This window comes from Ictalurus punctatus, chromosome 14 (assembly GCF_001660625.3).
Source record: "Ictalurus punctatus breed USDA103 chromosome 14, Coco_2.0, whole genome shotgun sequence".
Taxonomy (NCBI): Eukaryota; Metazoa; Chordata; class Actinopteri; order Siluriformes; family Ictaluridae; genus Ictalurus; species Ictalurus punctatus.
In genome coordinates, this window is record NC_030429.2 from 18041213 (window position 1) to 18063481 (window position 22269).

General features: G+C 36.0%; 1 protein-coding gene across 1 annotated transcript; it reads right to left on the minus strand.

Moving 5' to 3' along the window:
* Window positions 1-2483: 2483 nt before the first annotated feature.
* Window positions 2484-21217, minus strand: nptna (neuroplastin a). The gene is made up of 8 exons (XM_017484695.3): window positions 20898-21217; window positions 9862-10036; window positions 8380-8474; window positions 6810-6943; window positions 5820-6093; window positions 4357-4378; window positions 3803-3879; window positions 2484-3638 (listed from the first exon to the last, which is right to left on the minus strand). The coding sequence occupies exons 1-7, from the start codon at window positions 20962-20964 to the stop codon at window positions 3819-3821; spliced, it is 828 nt and encodes a 275-aa protein (XP_017340184.2). The 5' UTR covers window positions 20965-21217; the 3' UTR covers window positions 2484-3638; window positions 3803-3818.
* Between the last annotated feature and the right edge of the window lie 1052 nt (window positions 21218-22269).

The following is a 22269-nucleotide window of genomic DNA, read 5'->3' on the forward strand; positions in this document are numbered from 1 at the left end:
TCAGAAGGCTTACTTATTATTACCACTGTTATGTCCTGGTTTGATTCCAATCTCCATAAATTATAGTATCGGGTTTGTTAACCAAGGGTGCGAGAGCTCTTCATAAAGTGACTCGTTATGTAATATGCGATATGTTGTAGCTGATAAAAAGACATATCATATCTGCATGCACTATGGTGTGAAGAAGTGATATAAAAGTCATATAAGTCATTAGGTATCAACATCAAATTGACATATTTACTTCGCACTGGTTAAAAGTGAATTTTAAGATTAATTTTAAAAGGCTGGTGTGAACCAGGAATTACACTGGGAAGCTCCTGTCACGATTTAGAGGCGGAGAGGGATGCAAGTGCAGAGAGCTTTAATACAAACACCACCAAACACAAAACAGGAACTTAGAAATAGTGGCAAAAACACTAAGGCTAGGACTAAACATAACGCAAAGACCATAAAGACAACCGCAGAGACAACGGTAACAAAAGACAAACACAAAACAAAGAGTGCAGGGCAAACTGCGGCTGTACAGATAAGTGCTCGTTAACAGATACGTGACTCAGGGGCAGGTGGTCATGTGACCGTGATGCAGTGAGGTGCAGTGGCTGCTGGGAACTGTAGTCCACAGTTCTTGTTCGTACTATTACATGACAGCGCCTGAAAAACTGTTTTTTCTTATCATAATTGTACCTGTTTAATGTATTTTTTTTTCATCTTATACAGGCAGCACAGTGGTGCAGCAGGTAGGGTTGCCACATCGCTGCTCCTATTCACCCTGTGCCTATATGGGTTTGATCCAGGTTTCCTCCTGTTTCGTTCCCTTCCCAAAAACCGGCCAGTAGGTTGACTGACTCTGCTAAATTGCCCATAGATGTGACGGAGTGTCTTAATGTGTGTGTGCCTGGTTCCCTGTGATGGACTGGCATGCCATGCCAAGGTATATTATGGCCTCACATCATGAATGAATGACTGATGATGTATTATGATGTTTTATCATGCCATTGTGCTTTACTTTATGGGCAATTTTATTTCTTTGTGTGTTTAATGTGAAGGATTGTGGTTTATTAAGTATCGTGAATCTCTTTTTAACTAAGGTTTAGAAAAGTGCTATACAAATAAAGATTTACTTACTATTTACATTTGACTCACCTGTGACTTATTTTGGACTATTGCTGCATATAAAATATGGGTAATGATCAAGTTAATGTCAGGAATTTTCATATATTCATATATACATTCACCATCAAATGGTCACAGGCTCACCCAAACTGGACAGTTGAAGATTCTAAAAAATTATTCTTAAACAGATTCTTTTTCTTGGCTGACAGGAGTGGAACTTGATGTGGTCTTCTGTTGTTGTAGCCCATCCACCTCAAGTTTTGATGTGTTGTGCGTTCTGCTCACCACAGTTGTAGAGTGCTTATTTGAGTTACTAGAGACTTCCTGTCAACTCAGACCTGTGTGGTCATTCTCCTCTAATCTCTCATCAACAAGGTGTTTCAGCCTGCAGACCCTCCACTCACAGGATGTTTTTTTTTGTGTGTCTTTTTTGCACCATTCTGTTTAAACTCTAGAGACTGTTGTGTGTGAAATTCCCAGGGGATCAGCCGCTTCTGAAATACTCAAACCAGCCCATCGGGTACCAACAACCATGCCACAGTTGCAGTCATAGAGATCACACCTTTTCCCCATTCTGATGTATGATGTCTTGTTAACTGAAGTTTTTGACCTGTATCTGCATGGTTTTATGTAATGTGCTACTGCCACATGATTGGCTGATTGGATAACTGCATAAATGAGCTTTAAATTTCAAGTCGTACAGCTCTTAGCATTAATATTTTGCCATTTTGGACCAGTGGTAAAGAATTCAGTAAATATGTTCAATGATAATAAATGATGCTCACTTATTATTTTATTAATCAAAATACAAATATCGTCTGACTCATAAACATTCTATACCGTAATAACTTTGTGTTATATGAAGTCCTGGATTTAATACAGTGTAGCTTATTTAGTAGGTACACTAAAACAAAACAATGTATTTTCATTTTTTAGCTGTAAAGTGTTTTGAGTAATTTCACTATTGGTCAGCAATGACCCCCTCAGTTATGCTGTTATAATTACTGTTGGAGTTGCTGCTGTTCCACAGAATGCAACTGTAGCCATTAAACACCTGTGATCACAACAACATATACATCTGTGTTTAAATAACTCCAAATTAACAAACAATCTAGTTATAATTATTGACATCTGGGTACTTATATATTCATTAATTATATATTAAGAGTCGTATTGTTATAGTTAGTTATATCATACTTAATGTCTATGTAGTATATCTGAGGTGCACATTTGGATTAGCATGTTTCTGAAGCAAAACAAATTGTTTCAATTCTAAGGTTACTTTGTTATTCCCATCCTTCGTTAAATAAAAAATAAATAAAAAAATGTATGGGTTAAGAAGGAAAAAAACCCCAACAGACACTGAATGATAACATTAGAATGTTTAATCATTAAAAATGATATGGAAGTGTCTTATGATAAACCATTTTATCTGACGTTCTTTTGTCTGTGGAGTCGGGCCTCTGCACTGGCAGGGAGCTCTTGCAGATGGAATGGTGCTGTGTGAAGCTGGATATTTCCAGGTCTCAGTCTTACTCTGAACAGTGCACTTTGCTATCAATAGCAAACCTATCATAGTAAAGCTTTAACACACAACCAAAAGCCATTAGTAAAAATTTTTTTTCTGCTTATTCTACTATATGTGTGTGTGTATGTGTGTGTGTGTGTGTGTGTGTGTGTGTGTATATGTATATATATATATATATATATATATATATATATATATATATATATATATATATATATATGAACAAATATTGCATAGGATAAAAGCCATGCTGTATAGTATGCTTATGTAAAAAGCTAAGTCATAGATAGACATGGTTTAGCATTAGAAAATGACCTTATCAATTCAGAATTCAGAATTCTGAACACTTAGTGCATCAGAATGGATAACATTCAAATAATTATGGATGTTTCCAGTGGTATGATATATACATAAAAAAAAAAAGTGCAGTATATGCAAAAATGAAACATTACAGGACATTGTAAAGCCCTTATCCATTATTAACCTATGACTTAAATAAAGTTAACTGATGAAATGATAAGCCACCTTACCAAAAGGTATGCAGTGAAATGATAAACTGCACAAAAACGGTCATACCAGGAACATGGGGCATATTGACTTATAATGCAAAGTTGAAGATTTGTGTGGAATATAAATATTATCTACATGGTGTCACTCTGAAATACACAAATATAACCTCATATTGTTGTCAAACAGCAGGTTAATATATTGCATGCACTACACATCCCTATTGTGTAATATGAAAAAGAAAAGGCATTGTGAATAAAAGATAAATATTGAAAGCAACACAATCATGCAATAAAATGTTCATAATATTTACACCATTATTAGTAATGTTTCTCATCAGACAACCTCTTGCTAATACATTCATAAGGCATGCCTTGAGTACTCATATATATTGAATGTCACCAGTACTTTCTTAACACCAATATATGCTTTCTTAAATAGTGAACTCCTTTGTGTTACGTTCATATGGTCATGATATGAATGTCTTCATCTAAATGAAACAAAAAAGAATAGAAAATAGATGGTTATAAAGACAAGCTTGTAATTTTAAGCCATTTCAACTGCAGGTACTAATTATGCTAGTATAATTTCTATTATGTAATGTTTGTAAATAACTTTGCCATTATAAGAACAAAGTGGGAATATTTCACTTACTGTACTAGTGGTTGGTTTAATTTGTATTCCTTTGACGTAGGTTTTTCTCTTTGTGATTGTTGGTTGAATTAGTTTTCCTGGGAGACACCAAAGCATCATTCAGCATTTCAAACAGCACCACAAGACTGCTGTATTGCAGCGCCATGACTAAATTTTACTGAAATCGCCTTGAGAAGAGGTGTAAAGGATATCAAGTTTAATACGCTCACACATAAAATAAAAATTATAGTCGCAAAGTTCTATGCCAATCTTAACCTATTCTGTATATTAATACATTAAAAACGGTCAACCATAATATATCACAATAAGGCCTTAAACTAAGATAGTTTGTGAGACATAGGGTTGATATGGACAGAATAATGTGTTCTGAGTATGAAGCACCATATAATAATGGCTTATATGGTGCTTCATATTTAAAAAAAAAAAAAAAAAAGAAAAAGACATTGGACCTTATTGCTATATGAAAATAAATGTTTCTGAAGTGTGTTAAGTACCCACTATTAATAACGCTAGCTATTTGGTATATAAAAGCAAATGGGTTGTCTGATACTTACATTGGCCCAGCTGATTCATCATCTTGAGCAGATTAGGAAATAAAACATTAACCATGTTAGACAAGGAGCTTTAGCAATGTTAAAAAGTCTTACAAGCAAAGTGTATGACAGATTTGAAGGAATTAGAACATATCAGATATGTTCTAATGCACTGGACTCGATCATGCACAATGTCAGTCACTATATCTTCAGGATGGTTAATAATGTGGGCCACAGGTTAGTAAAACCAAAATATCATGTTCACATTAAAAGATAAAAAAAAAACCAAGTGCTGTTTTTGAAATTTTTTTTTAGATCATTCAAACAATGCTGTTAAAGGTATGATAGTAATGAAACATTTGCGTTAATGGTTTGTGTGCATGATTTTCTTTGGCTCTCTTACAAACACTTAAATTGAATGATAATGGCCGAATGTAAAGCATGTAGAAATGTCATGCTCATGTCAACATAAATATAACATTTGACCATGTAAGTGAGTAAAAGAAATTCTCTATGATATCAGTTTAAACTCAAAACATAAACAAGGAAGATTCCATTTCAAATAAAGTATCTAGCAGAAACATAATGCAGTATAGTGTAAGATGTCTGGATGGACAGCAAACTTAAACACCATGCAGGTTCTCTCACTTACCACCCAGTGTTTTTGGTTATGCAAAGTGGGGAGAGAAAGGCGTGTTATAGTATGAAAAATATATATATAAAAAATTAAAGACTACCACTTTATGTTGCAATAGATTGTTCATGAAAAAATAAGACCACCAGATGGCACTATTCAACAGCAAACCTGAAAGTGCAGCAAGTTTCAAAACTGCAGCAAAACCCATGTAAATCCTGTCAAAAGAGGCCCATGTTTCTCATTTCTGGCTTTAAGCAAGCTACATGTGCTACATAGCCTTCAATAATTTAATAAGCTAAGGAGTAAATGGAGCTCATCTTCACTTTAAAGCATCTTTAGATTATACCTCAGCAGAATTAATAATTTAATGACATTTCTCCTGTCGGATTAAAGCCACTTGAGTGACCTCATTTGTGTGTGTGTGTGTGTGTGTGTGTGTGTGTGTGTGTGTGTGTGTGTGTGTGTGTGTGTGTGTGTGTGTGTGTGTGTGTGTGTGTGTGTGTGTGTGTGTGTGTGTGTGTGTGTGTGTGTGTGTAGGCTGGTCCTGTTTTAACTAAATTATTAAGTGTGAGAGGGTATCAATATCAGTTCCACCGAGGATACTCTGAACGGCTGTAAGGACAAAACAATGGTGTGATATCATCACACGTCTGTCAAATCAGTCCCAAGAAAGTCACCTAATTATTAAAATGTCAAGTTACTTATAGAGAAATGCGTATACAGTATTTAATCTTAAAATACAATTGACCATATCCTAACCTTGACTTTTATCCAAAATAACTGCATAATATTCAAAAAGTGCAAAACAGTTTCAAGATTGTAAGCCTGATTTCACATATTCACTCACCATCTGGAACGTCGTCAGGCTTCTTGCGTTTCTCATAGATGACAATGATGAGGATCAAAATGATGATTTCAGCAAGGACACCCAAGAAGGGCCAGAGAGGAGCCAGGTGACTCCGCACACGAAGCACTGAGGTCATACGAGAGGTGCCAATAATATTAGTGGCGTTGCACTCGTATTCTCCGGGATCAGAATTGATGTCCAGGTTCATGATTGACAGCTGTGTGATGTTGCCAATGCTGCTGATGAAAAAGCGGCCGGAGGAGTTGTCAATCTCCTGCAAGAATATTATTAAGAAATGTGATTTCAGACGAAGTTACTGGGTTAAGTAAGTAAGTATGGCTTTGAACCTTATGTGTCAGATACAGATAGACCAATCACACCAAGTTTGTCCTTTTTTTATTTAAATTTTTTTGATTCATCGTTTTCTCTTATTGGAATCCATAAAAACAAAGCAAATTTTTTTGTTGACTGAATGAAACAGTCTACACTGACAAATTGATATTCTAGTGTGATTCTAGTTAGCCTGATGTCAAATTTCACAGAGTAGAAGCAACAGAGTTCACATCCTGCTGGGGGCAATTTAAAGAAAAGTTATGATTATATAATTATACACCCCTATATAATATAACATATAATTATATAATGCGTAATTTAAGCTGAATAATTTATCTTATGTAATGAAAATAACATTATTAAATTCATTCATGTAATGAAAATCACTGTGCTGCATAGGTACGTTGTCCTTGTTATTCAGTTCATTTGACATCACGTGACATCACAGTCTTTACTGGCATTAGGACAACATTCAAGAAGTCGTAGACTAACTCTAGTTTGGTGTAACTCAATGATGCAGTGGGTTTTTGGCTCACAACATTTTCCACAAGGTTAAGAGATTATAATTTTGAACAAATCAAGAATGAATGCCCTTATGAGATTGATCAGAACAGAGATTGATCAAAACTAATTTGCTAGAATAACAATGAAACATACAAAAAAGCCATTGCTGTCTAACTTGCGCCAGGACCAGATAGGATTAGGGTAGCCAACGGATTTGCAGTAGAGGAGGGCGTGCTCCCCCTCATTCTTATTCTCACTGCGCGTGTGTCCTGTGATGTCTGGAGCAGCTGAAGGAGAAAGACAAAAGGACATAAAGTACATAAAGGCACAGTCTACACAAAATTCCTATTTTAATAAATCTCTTGCACAGCCGTTTACATTTTTTTCAAGGTATGAAATATTTTAGCAGTGCCATTCAATTTAGCTTTGTAATAAACTACAGGTGCTTTAAAAGTCAAAGCCAAAATTTTAAACCAAATGTCATATAAAATAAACTTCTCAAGGGAAATCAGAAATTTAAGGCAGCTGAACTGTTTACTATGTTCAACTTTTACTACATCCACTATTAATGATGAAGTTACTTCCTGGATTCCTCTATAGTTCTTTTTGTATATAAACATATTACACAAATTATCATCATAGTACTGCATTCAGAGATACAGCAGGCTTTCAGCTTTGTCAGAAGAGAAACAGGTATTCCACACTTCTCATCAAAGTATTGCATAGTGGTATACAATTAAGATCCAAGTGCCATTCATATGAGGAAAAGGAGCATTTAATCACCAATCCCTTGGACAAGACATCATGTGGACAAAGTATAACCAGTGAGAGAGAGAGAGAGAGAGAGAGAGAGAGAGAGAGAGAGAGAGAGAGAGAGAGAGAGAGAGGTGAAGAGTCAACATAAACACCTCAAACTCCATTTCCACACACACTAATACCTCTAGACACACGCACACTGCTTGTGTAATAAAAATATATATTTAATATGGTTTTTGAGGCAACCAAACAGCATCACGCCACACTCATTCTCTGGTCATGCCATCAAGCCCTTTACAACATTCTAAGCTTTTTTTCTCTGACAGAAAATTTTGTAGAGTACAGCAAAATATACACCAAAATGTAGCCTGTAATGTCAAAAAAGCGATCTTATGGCACAATTCACTACTTCTGTATATTTACAGCAATCAAGATGGAAAATTGTAGGAGACAGAGAGAGCTAACAATCCTGCACAGTCATCCTGGCCTCCATTTTAACACCTTGCTTCATGACTACGTCCTTCAGTCGCAGTACTCTGACTGAGTCAGGTTTTCAGCTGCTGTTGCTGACACTTGCCTTTAGGCCATACAGAGCCAAAAAACAAACATGTGATTACAGTGATTACTAACCCTAATTTATATTTAGGTGCCAGGTTGCAAATCCAGTGTTAAACAGGACATCAGTAATGTTGCCTATTTAAATACACTGACTCAGAATGCCCTATCTGAAAACAGACTTATTTAAAACACATAAAAGTGCAGAAGAATTAAACAATTATTAATTATTATTAAGCCTAATTTGTAGCCTTGGAGAAAAAATCAGTATATGTCTGCTTATGTCTTTGAAAAGACAGGTGTATACTGGTAATCTATCATTAAATGCACTTTAATGATGTAGTTCTGAAAAGGGTACAAACTAGCAACCTTAATCTGTTTAAAAAATTGAGATGACTTGAGAAAATCCTACCTTTCACTTCAATGGTGGCATTGGCAGAAGGGCCAAGGTCAAATGTATACACACACATATACTCCCCTGCATCATCTGCCCTTGGTTTAGTGATTCTGTATAGAAAAAATAGATTTATTAATGACATACAGTAAGGTGCTGCCACTTGCCCTCAATTGTCAGCTCTTTGGGCTGGTGTTTCCAGTGACGGCATAATGTTTAGAACAGTTGCTGCTTTCAGTGACATTATTAATATTAGTCAAATACAATGTGAGTCAAAAAATAGTGTAACATAAATTAGAGAAAGTAGAGACTACATCCAAGCAAAAATGTACTACTGATCCATTGTTCTCAGTAGCCACTTTAAACCTTTTTACTGCATTTTCATACTGACTAAACTGCTTAATTTCATAAAGAGAATCAGTCAGAATAACTTTGATTTGCAATGATGGTTCCCTCTAGAGAGACAAACAGCCCCACACTATGCTAGTGAAATGTTCCCCACAGCATGACAAAGCCACCACAATTTTACTTTTAACACCAGCCTAATATGAGCTAAAATTGTCTTGTGTGCAGTTGATTAAAAGCCAACAGATGCATGGTTTTTATTTCAAATATGGAATGTAAGTCAATGCAGCATTTAAACCACTTGTTCTTCAGTTCTTCAATAATAAGACACATATACAAAAAGATTTTTCAGCTAACTAAATGAATTATGTTGGACTTTGGACAATACTAGCCAGTCTTGAGACCTTAAAAAAGGGAGAATTTTTGAGTCTGAAGTTTGTTTCAAAAGCCCTCAAATGAAATTGTTGGTGATGTCTGAGTGATCAAAGAAACAGCTGTCCATAAATTTAGAGAGTCAACCAAGTGTAATGACTGTTATCAAAAACTGATGCCAAATGATGTTAAAGATGTCTTTTTCCATTTTTTATTTTAGCAATAAACTTGCTTGTGTTGTGTTCTGGGTTATGATAGGCTCCAATAGATATTTTGAAATATGAATATGAGAATTCCAAGTAAGGATCAACTGTTCTCTAAGAGAATTTATGGAATTGCCTGTTTTGAAGAAAAAAGAAAGAAATCAGAAATAGTTTATAGTTTCTTGTTTGTATAAGTAATTCATTTGAGAGTCAATTATTATATTCAATGTCTTATATATTTTCTTAATTATATTTTTCAATTTTGCCTTTTTTTTTTTTGCCAGAATGGGTGTGCAAATTTGTGTTTTAAGTACAGTTTCATAAAGTGGTAGTGTTACTGCATGTGGGCAGTTTCCAGAAAAGCCTCATGCTTGTTGTCCAGGCTTACACTAATAGGTGTCCACAACTGCTGAGGTAATCAAGATTAAAATCTTAGCAAAATATACCCCGGTGTGTATCTAATTGAAATTTGTTCAATGAATTGTATTTAGTATGATAATTTTGTTAAAAGCACAAAATATACCCATCATAAAATATGTTGTCATTATTTAAGTGACATGTGATAGTATGCAGTGCCTACATGTACTCAGTGGCCCTCAGGTCTGTCCGTGTCCCTTGGATTTCCTTCCCATTCTTCATCCAGTAGCTCTCACTTTGGGTGAGCGGAGAGCTAGTCAGGTTACACTGAAGTGTGACTGATGTCCCATGGAAATCTGTTGACAGGGTGACGTGGTCTGATGCGGTGATTAATGGCTCTGAAAACAAATGTAAGACAATATAAAGTTCAGTTGTACTGGGATAACCATGTTAATTAATTCTACAGATATTCTGCTAACGGCAGTTCAAACTGATTTGTGAGAACTACACTATATAAATATAGCATACACACACACACACACACAAATATACTGTATATATATATATATATATATATATATATATATATATATATATATATATGTATGTATGTATGTGTGTATGTGTGTGTGTGTCTGCGTATGCTATACACAAATGACAGCATTCAAGCCATCAGCCCGTGAATCATGTTGTGTTCTTCACTTAAAAACATGAGTGCCTGTGCAGAATGATTCTGGGAAGTCTGAAAAGCTACCATGTGCAGTAACAGCAACATTAACATGTGTGTAGTTAGATGTATTGTTAAATTCATTGTCACATTCTGAATCCTAGCGATAATAAAGCGTCAATTGCTGTGACTATTATTAAACATATATAAAATTTCAGGGTTAAATAGGAAATTAGGATAATATATGTATCAACACATCAACTATTTTATATATCAAACACTATAAAACAGTTCTGAAACTTAGTAGGATCACATACAGTGGATATAAAAAAAAGTCTACACACCACTTTTAATATCTATTGTAGCTATAAACATGCAGCCAGAAAAACATCAACAGTAGCAACAATCACCAAACCACTTCATCCCTTAAAATTCAATGTGAAACCAACGTCAATAACATTAAATAGCAGCAGACAAAGCACATGATAAATACAATCACAATATATCTAAATCAGCCAAATATGGCCAACTTTAGAATTAGATGATTCAGTTTTCCAGATGTTAGTGCCTTCATTAGAGTGATTAAGATTTAAAAATAAAATAAAAAAGGGTCACAGAGAACAAAAAGCCAAAACAACTTTTAACAGGCACAAATCTGCATCTTCAGATATTGCAAAAGAAACATGAAATATCTGCACATGAATTATGTTATGTAATATGTATAACTTCGCTGCAATCCACACAAGTTTATGTCCGGTTAGCCCAGCTGAAGCTGTCAAACATTGCATTTGTCGTAGACTATATGGCAAAATGTTTATGGACACCTAACCATCACAATCATATGTGTTTGTTGAACATTCCATTGCATAATTTGTCTCCCTCTTGCTGCTATAAAAGCCTCCACTCTTCTGGGAAGGCTCTTCAGTTCATCCCAAAGGTGTTTAAAGGGATTGAGGTCAGGCCTCTGTGTAGACTTAAATTCTTCCATTCCAACCTTGGCAAACCATGCCATTATGGACCTCATTTTGTGCGCAGTGGTATTGTCATGCTGGAACAGGTTTGGGCCTCTTAATTCCAGTGAAGAGAAACTGTAATGCTACGGCATACAAAGACATTCTATGCAATTCTGTGCTTCCAACATTATGGCAACAGTTTGGGGAAGGCCCAGATATGGATGAGATGGCCAGGTGTACACATATACATTTTTGCCATATAGTGTAAATGGTCAAAAGCTGTGATGAAAAACAAATAGGCCAACAACAGCCGGAGGCATTGAAATACATTGAAAGATTAAGCCAGCGGCTCCACAAGCAACTGAAAATGTTTGCCATCCGTCAGAGCAAGCAGGAGGAAGCACAAGAAATGACAGCAGTAAGCAGCAATGTTGCTTCTGAGTCAGCCAAGAAAAAAAAATGGTGCTAGGCTCTATAAGGATGAATTCTAAGACATTGGATTTATTAACTATTCCACCACTAATGTAGAAGCTAGGCCACTGCGCCTGCTGTGTCAGTTAAGCCAAGTGAACGCTGCTCCTGATGAGCATGTAGCCCTCTCTTCTTGTGAACCACAGTGGAACCAGATAGTTGACAGTAGATAAGCCTGCCCTTCTAATTAAATAAGTATAACTTCTTTTGTGCTATTAATTTTTTAGATTCATTGTTTATGTTGTATGGGTCAAAGTAAAAATAACTGACAAAAATATGGGTCACCTGAAAAAAGTTTGAAAACCCCTGAGATAAACATACCATTTTTATAGTATCCATTGTGCTGTTTTTTTCTAGAACATGTTTCCTGTATCATCTCAGTCCACCCAGTCCTGTCCCAGCTCTCCAGCACTCTGCCTTACAAGTTTACTAACCACCCAGACAAGTTATTGTCTTATGTCCAATAACCACTCTTATGTTAGTATTACGAAGAGATAGGATTGATAACTTTGTCTGGTTGCAGTTTATTGTATTCACTACAGGATGTAGATCAAGACTCAGGATGACATTATCAAGTTGAAAGCTATTCACTTCAGCTTAGTGGCAATGGAACATAGCACAATATGTCATACAGATCTTTACAGATAAGGGTTCCAGTAGAGAGTAGGTGGGAGTATTTGAGTAATGTGTAGTTTAACTTGGGTGTGAATAATTACTAAACTGAAGTGTGGTACAACATCACTAAATAGGGCAACAATGCAGAAGGCTAGATAATTAGGAACACTTATTCACTGTAGAACATTACAACAATTCTCCAAGTTATAATGTTGGGTCCGGGTCCACCTTTGTTGAGTTTGAGTCGAGACCAAGTCCTTAACCAATCGAGTCCGAGTCTGAGTCCAAAAGGGGCCGACTCAGACTCAAGTCCGAGTCCTTAATGGCCGAGTCCCAGTTGAGTCCAGAAAGTAATTAAATTGAAAAAAGATTTGAAATTGCAATTGTATACTCAACACTGAGCTTTTAAATTAATATTTTAACCTTCACAAACCAATGGCAACATAAATGTAACAAAAAATACCACTATTACATCTTGCCATTGCCATTAAATATTTTTTATTTCATGTCATCAACACCTCAACTAGTTTCCAATCAAAAAATGGTTTTAAAGAAAAAAGGGGATATAGAGGTATATGTAGAACTTTTATTACATTATAAGTGTATGAAAATACACTGTAGAATACAGTATTTTCACTATAGAACCTGTTTTGTTATTGTATCACACTGTATTGTGTCCTCCAGTTCGAGTTGATATTTCAGTGATTTGATGCGTCTCTCCCACAGTTATATGGTCTGAGAGAGAGAGAGGACAGAGTAGAGTTACATTTAGCAGCAGGTCATAACAACAAGCTTCATGCTTTATTACTGCTTTTAATCTGTCTATGAATGACAACAAACTCATTTCTGAACACAGCTCTGATCTTGTAACTTTAACCATCGGCAGGGTTTTATGATATTTACTACATTGAGAAGTACATTTCACATTTTACATGAAATTCAAGACTGGAATCACCAAATGCTGAGGTTTAGGGGTGGGAGATATGACTACAATCTTATTTTCAAGATAACGATATGTTTTCTCAGGTAGGTCTATCAGTATTCAAGTAAGAAATACTATGGTAATTGAATAAAGCAATTAAATGTAAAATAAAATAGACTTCACTGTATGACATATCCAGTAATTCTTATTAAAGTTTCTAAAGATATTCAGTCAAATGAGTGACGGAGTGGGCGATTTTTCCGTGTCAAGTTCAAGTACAAATTTACCCGAGTCCGTGACAAGTCCAAGTTCATTCATAATTGGACTCGAATCTGGACTCAAATCCAAGTCCAGGATCGAGTACCCCAACTCTACCAAGTTATCAATTGTAAAACTTATATTAATTTGAGTTTAATACTTATATTAAACTAAGGGCCTTTTATACAGTTAGTTCATCATGCTCATTTCCAAACCTTTATCTGCTTTTCTGTTACTGTCCTTGAGATTTCTACAATGGCGTGTTTCTAATATTTTGACCCTGTGCTTGATACTTCTTTGGAACTTGGACTGTTTGCAAAACTTTAAGTAAAATGCTCAATAACTGTACCCAATTCCTTAAAATTATCATTTCCAGTGATTCAAGATGCTGGAAGTTAATTCAAGACGGTGAAAAACTTTCTCACATCTGTAAAAAAAAAAAAAAAAAAGCAGCTATTGCCATTGATTTTAGTGAGATTATTGTGTTGAAGGACATTTTTCTCTCACTTTTTTGCTGTTATTCTCTGGAAAGTCACTACATAAGGATGCTGTATCTTCATCACTAATGCTGCAAGCACTACATTTAATGCACCTTCTCGGCAACTTGGTCCAACATATCCACTTAGATGATGGATTCTGCTGCAGGTCAGAGCAGCACAGTTCTCTACTCTCACTGCACTCATAAAAATCCCAATTCTGTACTGAATTGCATGATGACAAGCAGTTTCATCATCAGACACTCCCTGAAGCGAAGCATCTGATCTCTTTCTAGCCTCCAGCTTCAGGATTATGAAGGTTGCACTCTGAATGGCTCTCATCATTTTTGTGTACGCACACTTCTACATGCTGCTTTCCAGCTAGAAAACAAACTTAATATTAAAATAAGATTTTCAGAGGATGATGAAGCCACTACTGTAGATTGACAGTGTCTATAGCATCCAGTCAAATAAAGGCATTAGACTTATATTTTGTGTTGATGGACATACGTTGTATGTTCTATCGCACAGCTGGTAAAAGTACAACACTGTTAGACCCATAATGTCCCAGTAGGGTCAAAGGTTTCAACAAAGCTTTTAGAATGTCTTAAGATTGAGGAAGTGTTGAAAGTGGTAAATGCTGCAAATGGACATAAAGAGAAAAAATGTAGTTTTAAAGTAAAAAGATTATAAAATATACAAATCAAAGCTAAGAGAAAAAATGTATTCATTACATGAATAAAATTTTAATAAGGCAATGGTTGTACAGAAGAGAAACTAGACAGATAAATATTTCTAAATACAGGGCCCTTAAAATTCAAGTCGACAGATGAAGCATGATGACCTTGAATAATGCTTCTGCAGCTAGAATATATTGATGTTCCATGTTTCATTGAGACATCTACGTACTCTTGTGTGGGTGAGCTCTGAAAGATGACCTCTGTTTCCATAGTAGCACCCTACAGCAACAGAACACCTAGGACCTATGTCATCAGGGGAGGTAGGGCCCACTTAACTACTCAATATTCCTTAGTGAAATAGTGACTACTCTTAAGGAAGCAAACATTAATGTGCAGAATGTGTTAAAAGAACCTGTCTTAGTCCAGATTTAACCAGGAAAAAATTAAGCAGGAATCAAGTAGCAGCCAGCATATTAGTGAGTAGAGACCAGAAGCTTAACCATTAACACACTCTGAGGAGCTGCTGTTGATGATACTTGAAGACCTTCAGTGGACATGTACACTGAAGCTCTGAAGATATTAAAGTTATATCCTTTAATAATATGCTTTCTATGAAATGAATCGAGTGAGCAGACTGTTGAGGTTTTGTTGAAGTCAAAAGCATCAAAGCGTGCCACGTTCCAATATGCAAAGACCAGGAAAATTCTAGGAGAGTACTATATGCAGTAATGAAATAACTGAAGTTCAGGAGCTCCAGCTTCTTCCTAGAGTTAACATCCGATAAATTCCCATCTCGCTTTTTTCAATTAGTAAAGGTTCTGTACCTACCACCTCCCCGTCTCCTCCATACAATTCAGCAACTCTTATCAAAGAGTGTTTTAATTTATGTCATTTAGTTCAGGGTGTGGTCTACACTTACAAAATATGAAATGTTGCTTTACCAGGGAAAGAGGAAGATGTGTGTAGGGTTGGGTACAATTCACATTTATATAATTCATTGAATTTCCTCATGACGGTAAAAGCGTAGCATTTTTTGTGACTGCCACTCACACAAGAATTTTTATTCAATGCGAAAATACATTATGGTCTTCAGAACACATTTTCGAGCAACTTAAAGGTACACATCTTGCACTGTGTACACACTTTTTTGCATGGTGTATCAAGAACAATCAGAATTGCCAGCCTGTAGTTTCTGAATTACACAGAAATGCTTTTAAAACAGTATTGTGAAGGCTAGTGTTAATTTTGTTAATGAAAACTATGACAATATTTTTTCCATGACTAAGACGAGACAATGACGAAACGACACCAATGTCATTAGACACTGTGACTATATTAACATCTAATATTGTTGATAAAAAAAAAGTTTAGACTAAAATGTAGTTTTAAAAAATGAAAACTTTACCAAAATCGCTCTTTATAATTCATCGACAAAAAAGAGGAGACAAAATGTTATAGATTGTTTTTTTTTTCTAAATTACAATCCAAACATCTAGTTCATTGGATGAAATGAGCAGTAGTTTCCTTTCCTATGCTGTGAGCAGCATATCAGGACTAAGCAAGTACAGTGGGGAGTCACTTCCAAGCTAGCATTCATTAAATAAGGACCAGTGTTGGGTAAGTTTCTCAAAAAAAGGTAATCCAATACAGATTACTAATTACTACTTTAAAATTGCAATTTGATTACATTATAATACTGTATGTAAAGAGTAATCACATTACTAATTACTTTCGTTACTTTCAAAACCATTCAAACCTACAAAATACACTAAAAAATGTTTTTATTGTTAAAACTTGCCTCCGGTGTTGTCACTGTTTGTAGGACTACCAGACCGATAAAATATACAACTTTTCTAACTAGGCTAGTTTGGTGTCGCTAGCCAAGGGGAGGCACAACTAAGCTATGGGTTTAGCTGCTACAGTGCCATGCAAAGTACATTAACTTTCCTTATGCTCTGCTCATATAGATATTTACACACCTTGTTTTCCTGCTTAGCATGAGAGGATGTTACTGTTTCAGTTTCAAACCCTTTACTCATTTAAAAAATACATAAAATATAAGTGTATATCCATTTTCCCTCACACTGACTCTGAGCTCGCGTTTGGCAGAACTGAGACCTGTCAGCCAATAAGACACGAGAAATTCCACGTATTTTCCTGTAAACCCTGTCTGATTGGCCAAGTCTCCGTTCATTGAAGATATAAAATTACAACACCACCGTCTTCTTTTAGTGAAGTTCAGTTACGTAGTGACAAATCTCTCCAGATGGAGAATTATTCAAGGCTAAAGAAAAAATCTTTGGGGCTACAGCCTGCAATGCCGAGTCCAGGTTACACTACAGGCAGCTGTGCAAAACGTGATTTATTTTAAAAATGAATTTTACTTAATGTTGGTTTCTTAACAATAAATTTGTAATGCAGGTAACAATTTTATTGACATCAGTAACTGTAATCAAATTATATAAATTTAAAATGTAATGCATTACATTACTGTGTTATCAGAAAAAGTCATTAGATTACAGTAACCCAACTCTGATAATGACGGCAACAGTTGGACTTGAGAGAAAGAGAAGATCTGATATTTGGGCCCATTTTCTCTATAATAAGCCTGTGAAAAAAAAAAGCCTTGTCATATCAGAAGGGAAGCAATGTGGACACAGAATATCTGGAAAGAACAAACCTCAAATGGCATATGAAGGCTAACCACAAAGAAATTGAGGTAGGAGAACATCTTGGTGGGAACGCTACTTTTATTTTTTTTTAGCTATATTAAGACAACTAGTAAGTCAGTGGTAATAATAATAATAATAATAATAATAATAATAATAATAATAATCGTATAGCTAAAAATGTCTACAGTTTTCATTGACTAAAACGAGACTAAAATATTTTTATTATTTCTTTGACTAAGATAAGTCTAAAATGGCCAGACTTTTAGTCAACTACAATTTGACACACAAAATAAAACAGAATAAGGTTGAATAAATATTACATAAAAAACTATCAAGGACATTGGACACAGGACTAAGACTAAGACTAAATTTAAAAATAGTTAACAAAATTAACACTATTGAAAGCGCATTCTATTTAATAGAAACCTAACATTTAACTTTAACATTTAACATATTTTGACTGCTGAATAAAGGCACAACATTTTTAAATACATCACACATACTGAACAATTAGTGGCAGAGCTATGGAAAATGTCCTGATTGATTAACAAACTGTAGACTGTATCATTTATGCTTGGTATTCATATAAATGTAATTATGATCATACAAATTCTTGCCCAATATCTACACATGGTTATTTTTTCTCCCCAAACACTATGTTGAGCCTGCTGCATAATTTTGCTGGGTTCATTTCTCTACTTCGACAAAACCAACTGCAGGGTGATTATTTTTACCAGCACTTGGGTTTCTTTACAAAGTTACCACACACCTTTATTTTACTCATGCACAGAAATATAAATTTATTGAGACCACTCAATTTGGCCATTTGGCATAATTGAGTGTCATGAATAAGCTACAAGTTTTTCACTGACCAATATTACCTAGCTTAATAGCTATCTAAATGCAACACTCAAAATGATGATTTACTGAGTACTTAAAATATACACCAATCAGCCATAACATTAGAACCACTGACAGGTGAAGTGAATAACATTGTTTATCTCATTACAGTGGCACCTGTCAAGGGGTGGAATATATATTAAGCAGCAAGTGAACCATCACTTCTCAAATTTGATGTGTTGTAAGCAGGAAAAATGGACAAGGGTAAGGATCTGAGCGACTTTAACAAAGGCCAAATAGTGATGGCTAGACGTTAATGTCAGGGCATCTCCAAAATGGCAGGTCTTGTGGGATGTTCTCGGTATGCAGTAGTTAGTACCTACCAAAAGTGGTCCAAAGAAGCACAATAGGTGAAGTGTCAACAGTGTCATGGGCGCCCAGGGCTCATTGATTGGCATGGGGAGTGAAGGCGAGCCCACCTGGTCTGATCCCACAGAAGAGCTATTGTAGCACAAATTGCTTAAAACGTTAATGCTGGCTATGATAGAAAGGTGCCAGAACACACAGTGCATCGCAGGTGAGCATCAGACCTGGACCATGGGGCAATGGAAGAAGGTGGCCTGGTCTGATGAATCATGTTTTCTCTTACATCATGTGGACAGCCGGATACGTGTGTGTCACTTACCTGGGGTAGAGATGGCACCAGATGCACTATAGGAAAAAGGCAAGCCACTGGATGCAGTGTGTTGCTCTGGGCAATGTTTGGTTGGGAAACCCTGGGTCCTGGCATTCATGTGGATGATATTTTGACATGTACCCCCTACCTAAACATTGTTGCAGGCCAAGTACACACCTTCATGGCAATGGTATTCCCTATTAGCAGTGGCCTCTTTCAGCAGCGATGTGCTGGACAAACAAGTCTGATCCATGGTGGCCCACCTCGCAACTTAGAGAACTTAAAGGATCTGCTGCTAACATCTTGGTACCAGACACCACTGCACACTTTCAGAGGTCTTGTGGAGTCCATGCCTCCATGGGTCAGCACTGTTTTGGCTGTGTGTACCATTATTATTATTATTATTATTATTATTATTATTATTACCAAAATAATGTATTAGTATTTGTATTAGTATTAGTATTAATGTATTTGTATTAGTAACAAAGATCAGAAGAGCACCAACACAATTTTAAAATTATGCAAGTTGGGTTAAAATAATGCAGCATTTGTTTTGTCCAATATTTACCCAAGTTGGGTTGGTTTCAGCCCAGAATCTGTGCATTAATTAAAAAATTTGAATAAAAATTCTCTTTAACAAATTACATATAATAAACATTGTTTAAATCTTGCAATCTGCTCAAAAGTCCTCAAAAGCTTGGAAGGAACAGAATTCTGAAACACTGTTGTCTACAGGGTGGGAAAGAAAGCCATGCTCATAGGCTAAATAGGTCAATGCCTAACTGTGTGTGAGAAGATGGAAGAAAAGACTATCTAAGGGAAGGTGCAACCTGATCTCATGGAAAATGTCTGATGGCATCAGGTTGTATAAATCAGGTCAACGGAAAAGCTGAACACATCTTAATCGTTTTGTAGCTGTTCAAAGTCTAAGAAAAGAAATGAGTAAAATATTCTTCATCCAGACATACAATCATTCTTTTTATACAAGAATCATGCAGTGTGACCAGAAGTTGTATTCTCACAGTATGGCAGGAGAGCAGTGAAAATTCAGTCATGCTGCCCTCCTTAGTCTCTCAGTGAGGCTACAGCTAAATGATGCATTCACAGTGCAGCCATGTTCCGGGGTGGTGGTGCAAGCTGCTTTTCTACTGATCTGAAACCAGTGGCTTTCTTTCCGAGGATGAATAGAAGAAGTGGCGCTGGTCCTCAATCTGTGTCCAAAAGGGCCACCCGAGCACATTCCTCAGGTTTAACACCAGATGCCTCATCGGCTATAGACACACATGACATTACCGATTACAGCGTTTATGCATTCATTCGTTAATTTACGGCTCGTTTAACAAAACCGAAGTGCTGGTGATGTTTCTTTATAATCCCCTCTGGAGGCTGTAAGAGGGCCACCATGAGGATGCTCTAACTGCGGCAGCGCCTCTCTATAAATAGCACCATGCAGCAGATCGAGCTGCTATTTTCGGTGCTGCAGGGTGCCTATGCACAATTACTTATCTCAGCTTAACATCATTTTCATTTTCCACATTCTGGGCGTGAATACAGTTATATTTGCAGTTATATTTGCTGAAAGTCCGAGTGATATACGGAAATAGCGCATATCCCATCTGTAACATAGCCTATAGATATACATGTCTGTGTTATACAGGTGTGTCTTTATCGGTTCATTTAATATGGATCTGTTTACGATTTGATACCTAAACATTTTGTCAATAAATGAGCTAAAGAGTACAGGATGTTCGCTCATATCAGCCCGAAAGACGCATCTTCTATATTAACATATTTCCTTTTAAATAAAATAGCTGCTTGCTGGTTTATACTGCTTTGCCTCTTTACTGTAGATTTAGGTATCACACACACACACACACACATAAAAATAATCTTGCATCTTGCACATCATCACCACCATCATCATTATCACCATCATCAGAAGGATTACCGTGCGCAAAAACAGAACAACAACCTTGTTCTGTAACCTGGCAGCCACATGAAATTAGCATAGATCATAAACAAGCGTTACCGGCCACAGCATACACCGCATGCAGCACCGCCACTCCGAGCACCAGCATCACTCGATTCCCAGACATCTTCTGTCTCGGCTGGCCGGTAGACTACCTAGCACTCTGTGTGTGTGTGTGTGTGTGTGGGACTCTGCGTCGGGTTTAGCCGATGATAAAGATAGGCTCGTTAGAGTGAGAGCGCGAGCCTCGGCAGAGCCTGAACCGGGTCACTGAGCACGCTGGTCGCCTAGCAATAGCGGGCGGTAAGCAGAGAGCACCTGCTCCATCCACCCACTGTGAAACACGAGAGCGCAGCAGCGCACCAGAGCCTACTCTCGCGAAATCCCGCGATATTTCCTCGCGTTGACTGGGTACAGATTTTTTGAGGTGCGAAAAAAAGAGATCTGTTGCATTCAAACGAGGATAAACCATTCATATACAGTTTTGGACAAAATATTAATTACATCAGTAAACGCGGAATTATAGATTATTAAAAGTAAATATGATGCACTGTCTAGGCTATTTAAAAGACACAGGCTATAGTATTAGGCTAACAAATTATGTAGGCTACTGGAGAAGTCATTCATTGGGAAACGGAAAAGAATAGGTTAACCGTTTATATTTATTTGTTTTAAAAATACATTATTTTATTTTATTTTTTTATTTATTTACATGATTGTATACTTCTAGTTTTACTACACTATTAGTATTAATAGGCTATTTAGGACCTATTATAAGCATTTTATACACCAGTACCACTTTATGGCGTCTAACAGTAACATCAGATTCAAAGAGAGTAAACATACTAAAAACGCATTATAAACCATGGGGCTGTTCATGCTCTCTAGATGATTACTAGCCACTGGGACTGTATTAAAGCAAGGAGAACTCAAGGTCTTCTTTCTAAAAACTTTATACTGCCACCTGCTGAATACTGGAGGCAGTCACATGTCTTGAGAAGTTTCATATGGAAACCCTGTGAAAGAGTTGCAGTGTTCGTGGTTATAGATTTGGTTTGAATATTTGGTTTAAATATTAATATATTAATATTATATTAATTATAAAAAATATAATTCACATTTAATATTAAATTAAAAACAAAATAAATGCATTGAAAAAAGCTTTGTCTGCAGTAATTTTGTAATTTTGACTTAACATCTCGTTATTTTCAAGATATTACGTTGTTGTTTCGAGTTATTTTCTCATTATTTCAACATCTTTATCATACCTTCTGGTTCATGGCTTGTGTAGATTAAGATAATGGGTACACAAAAACTTGCTATTGTATCAACCTGCACTATAGGTGTAGTATATATAGGTATTCATTGGTCCTTTTTTGGTTTGTGTTTACTCTTTTAATTTGTTTTAATCCTGATTTATATTTCTTGTACA

Coding starts and splice junctions, on each gene's coding strand:
- nptna (XM_017484695.3), bottom strand. CDS start 20,964: ATGTCTGGGAATCGAGTGATGCTGGTGCTCGGAGTGGCGGTGCTGCAT. Junction 6,094..6,809: donor TAGACAGCAATGGCTTTTTT/GTATGTTTCATT, acceptor ATATTCTTGCAG/GAGATTGACAACTCCTCCGG. Junction 4,379..5,819: donor GCCTGACGACGTTCCAGATG/GTGAGTGAATAT, acceptor AATCTGCTCAAG/ATGATGAATCAGCTGGGCCA.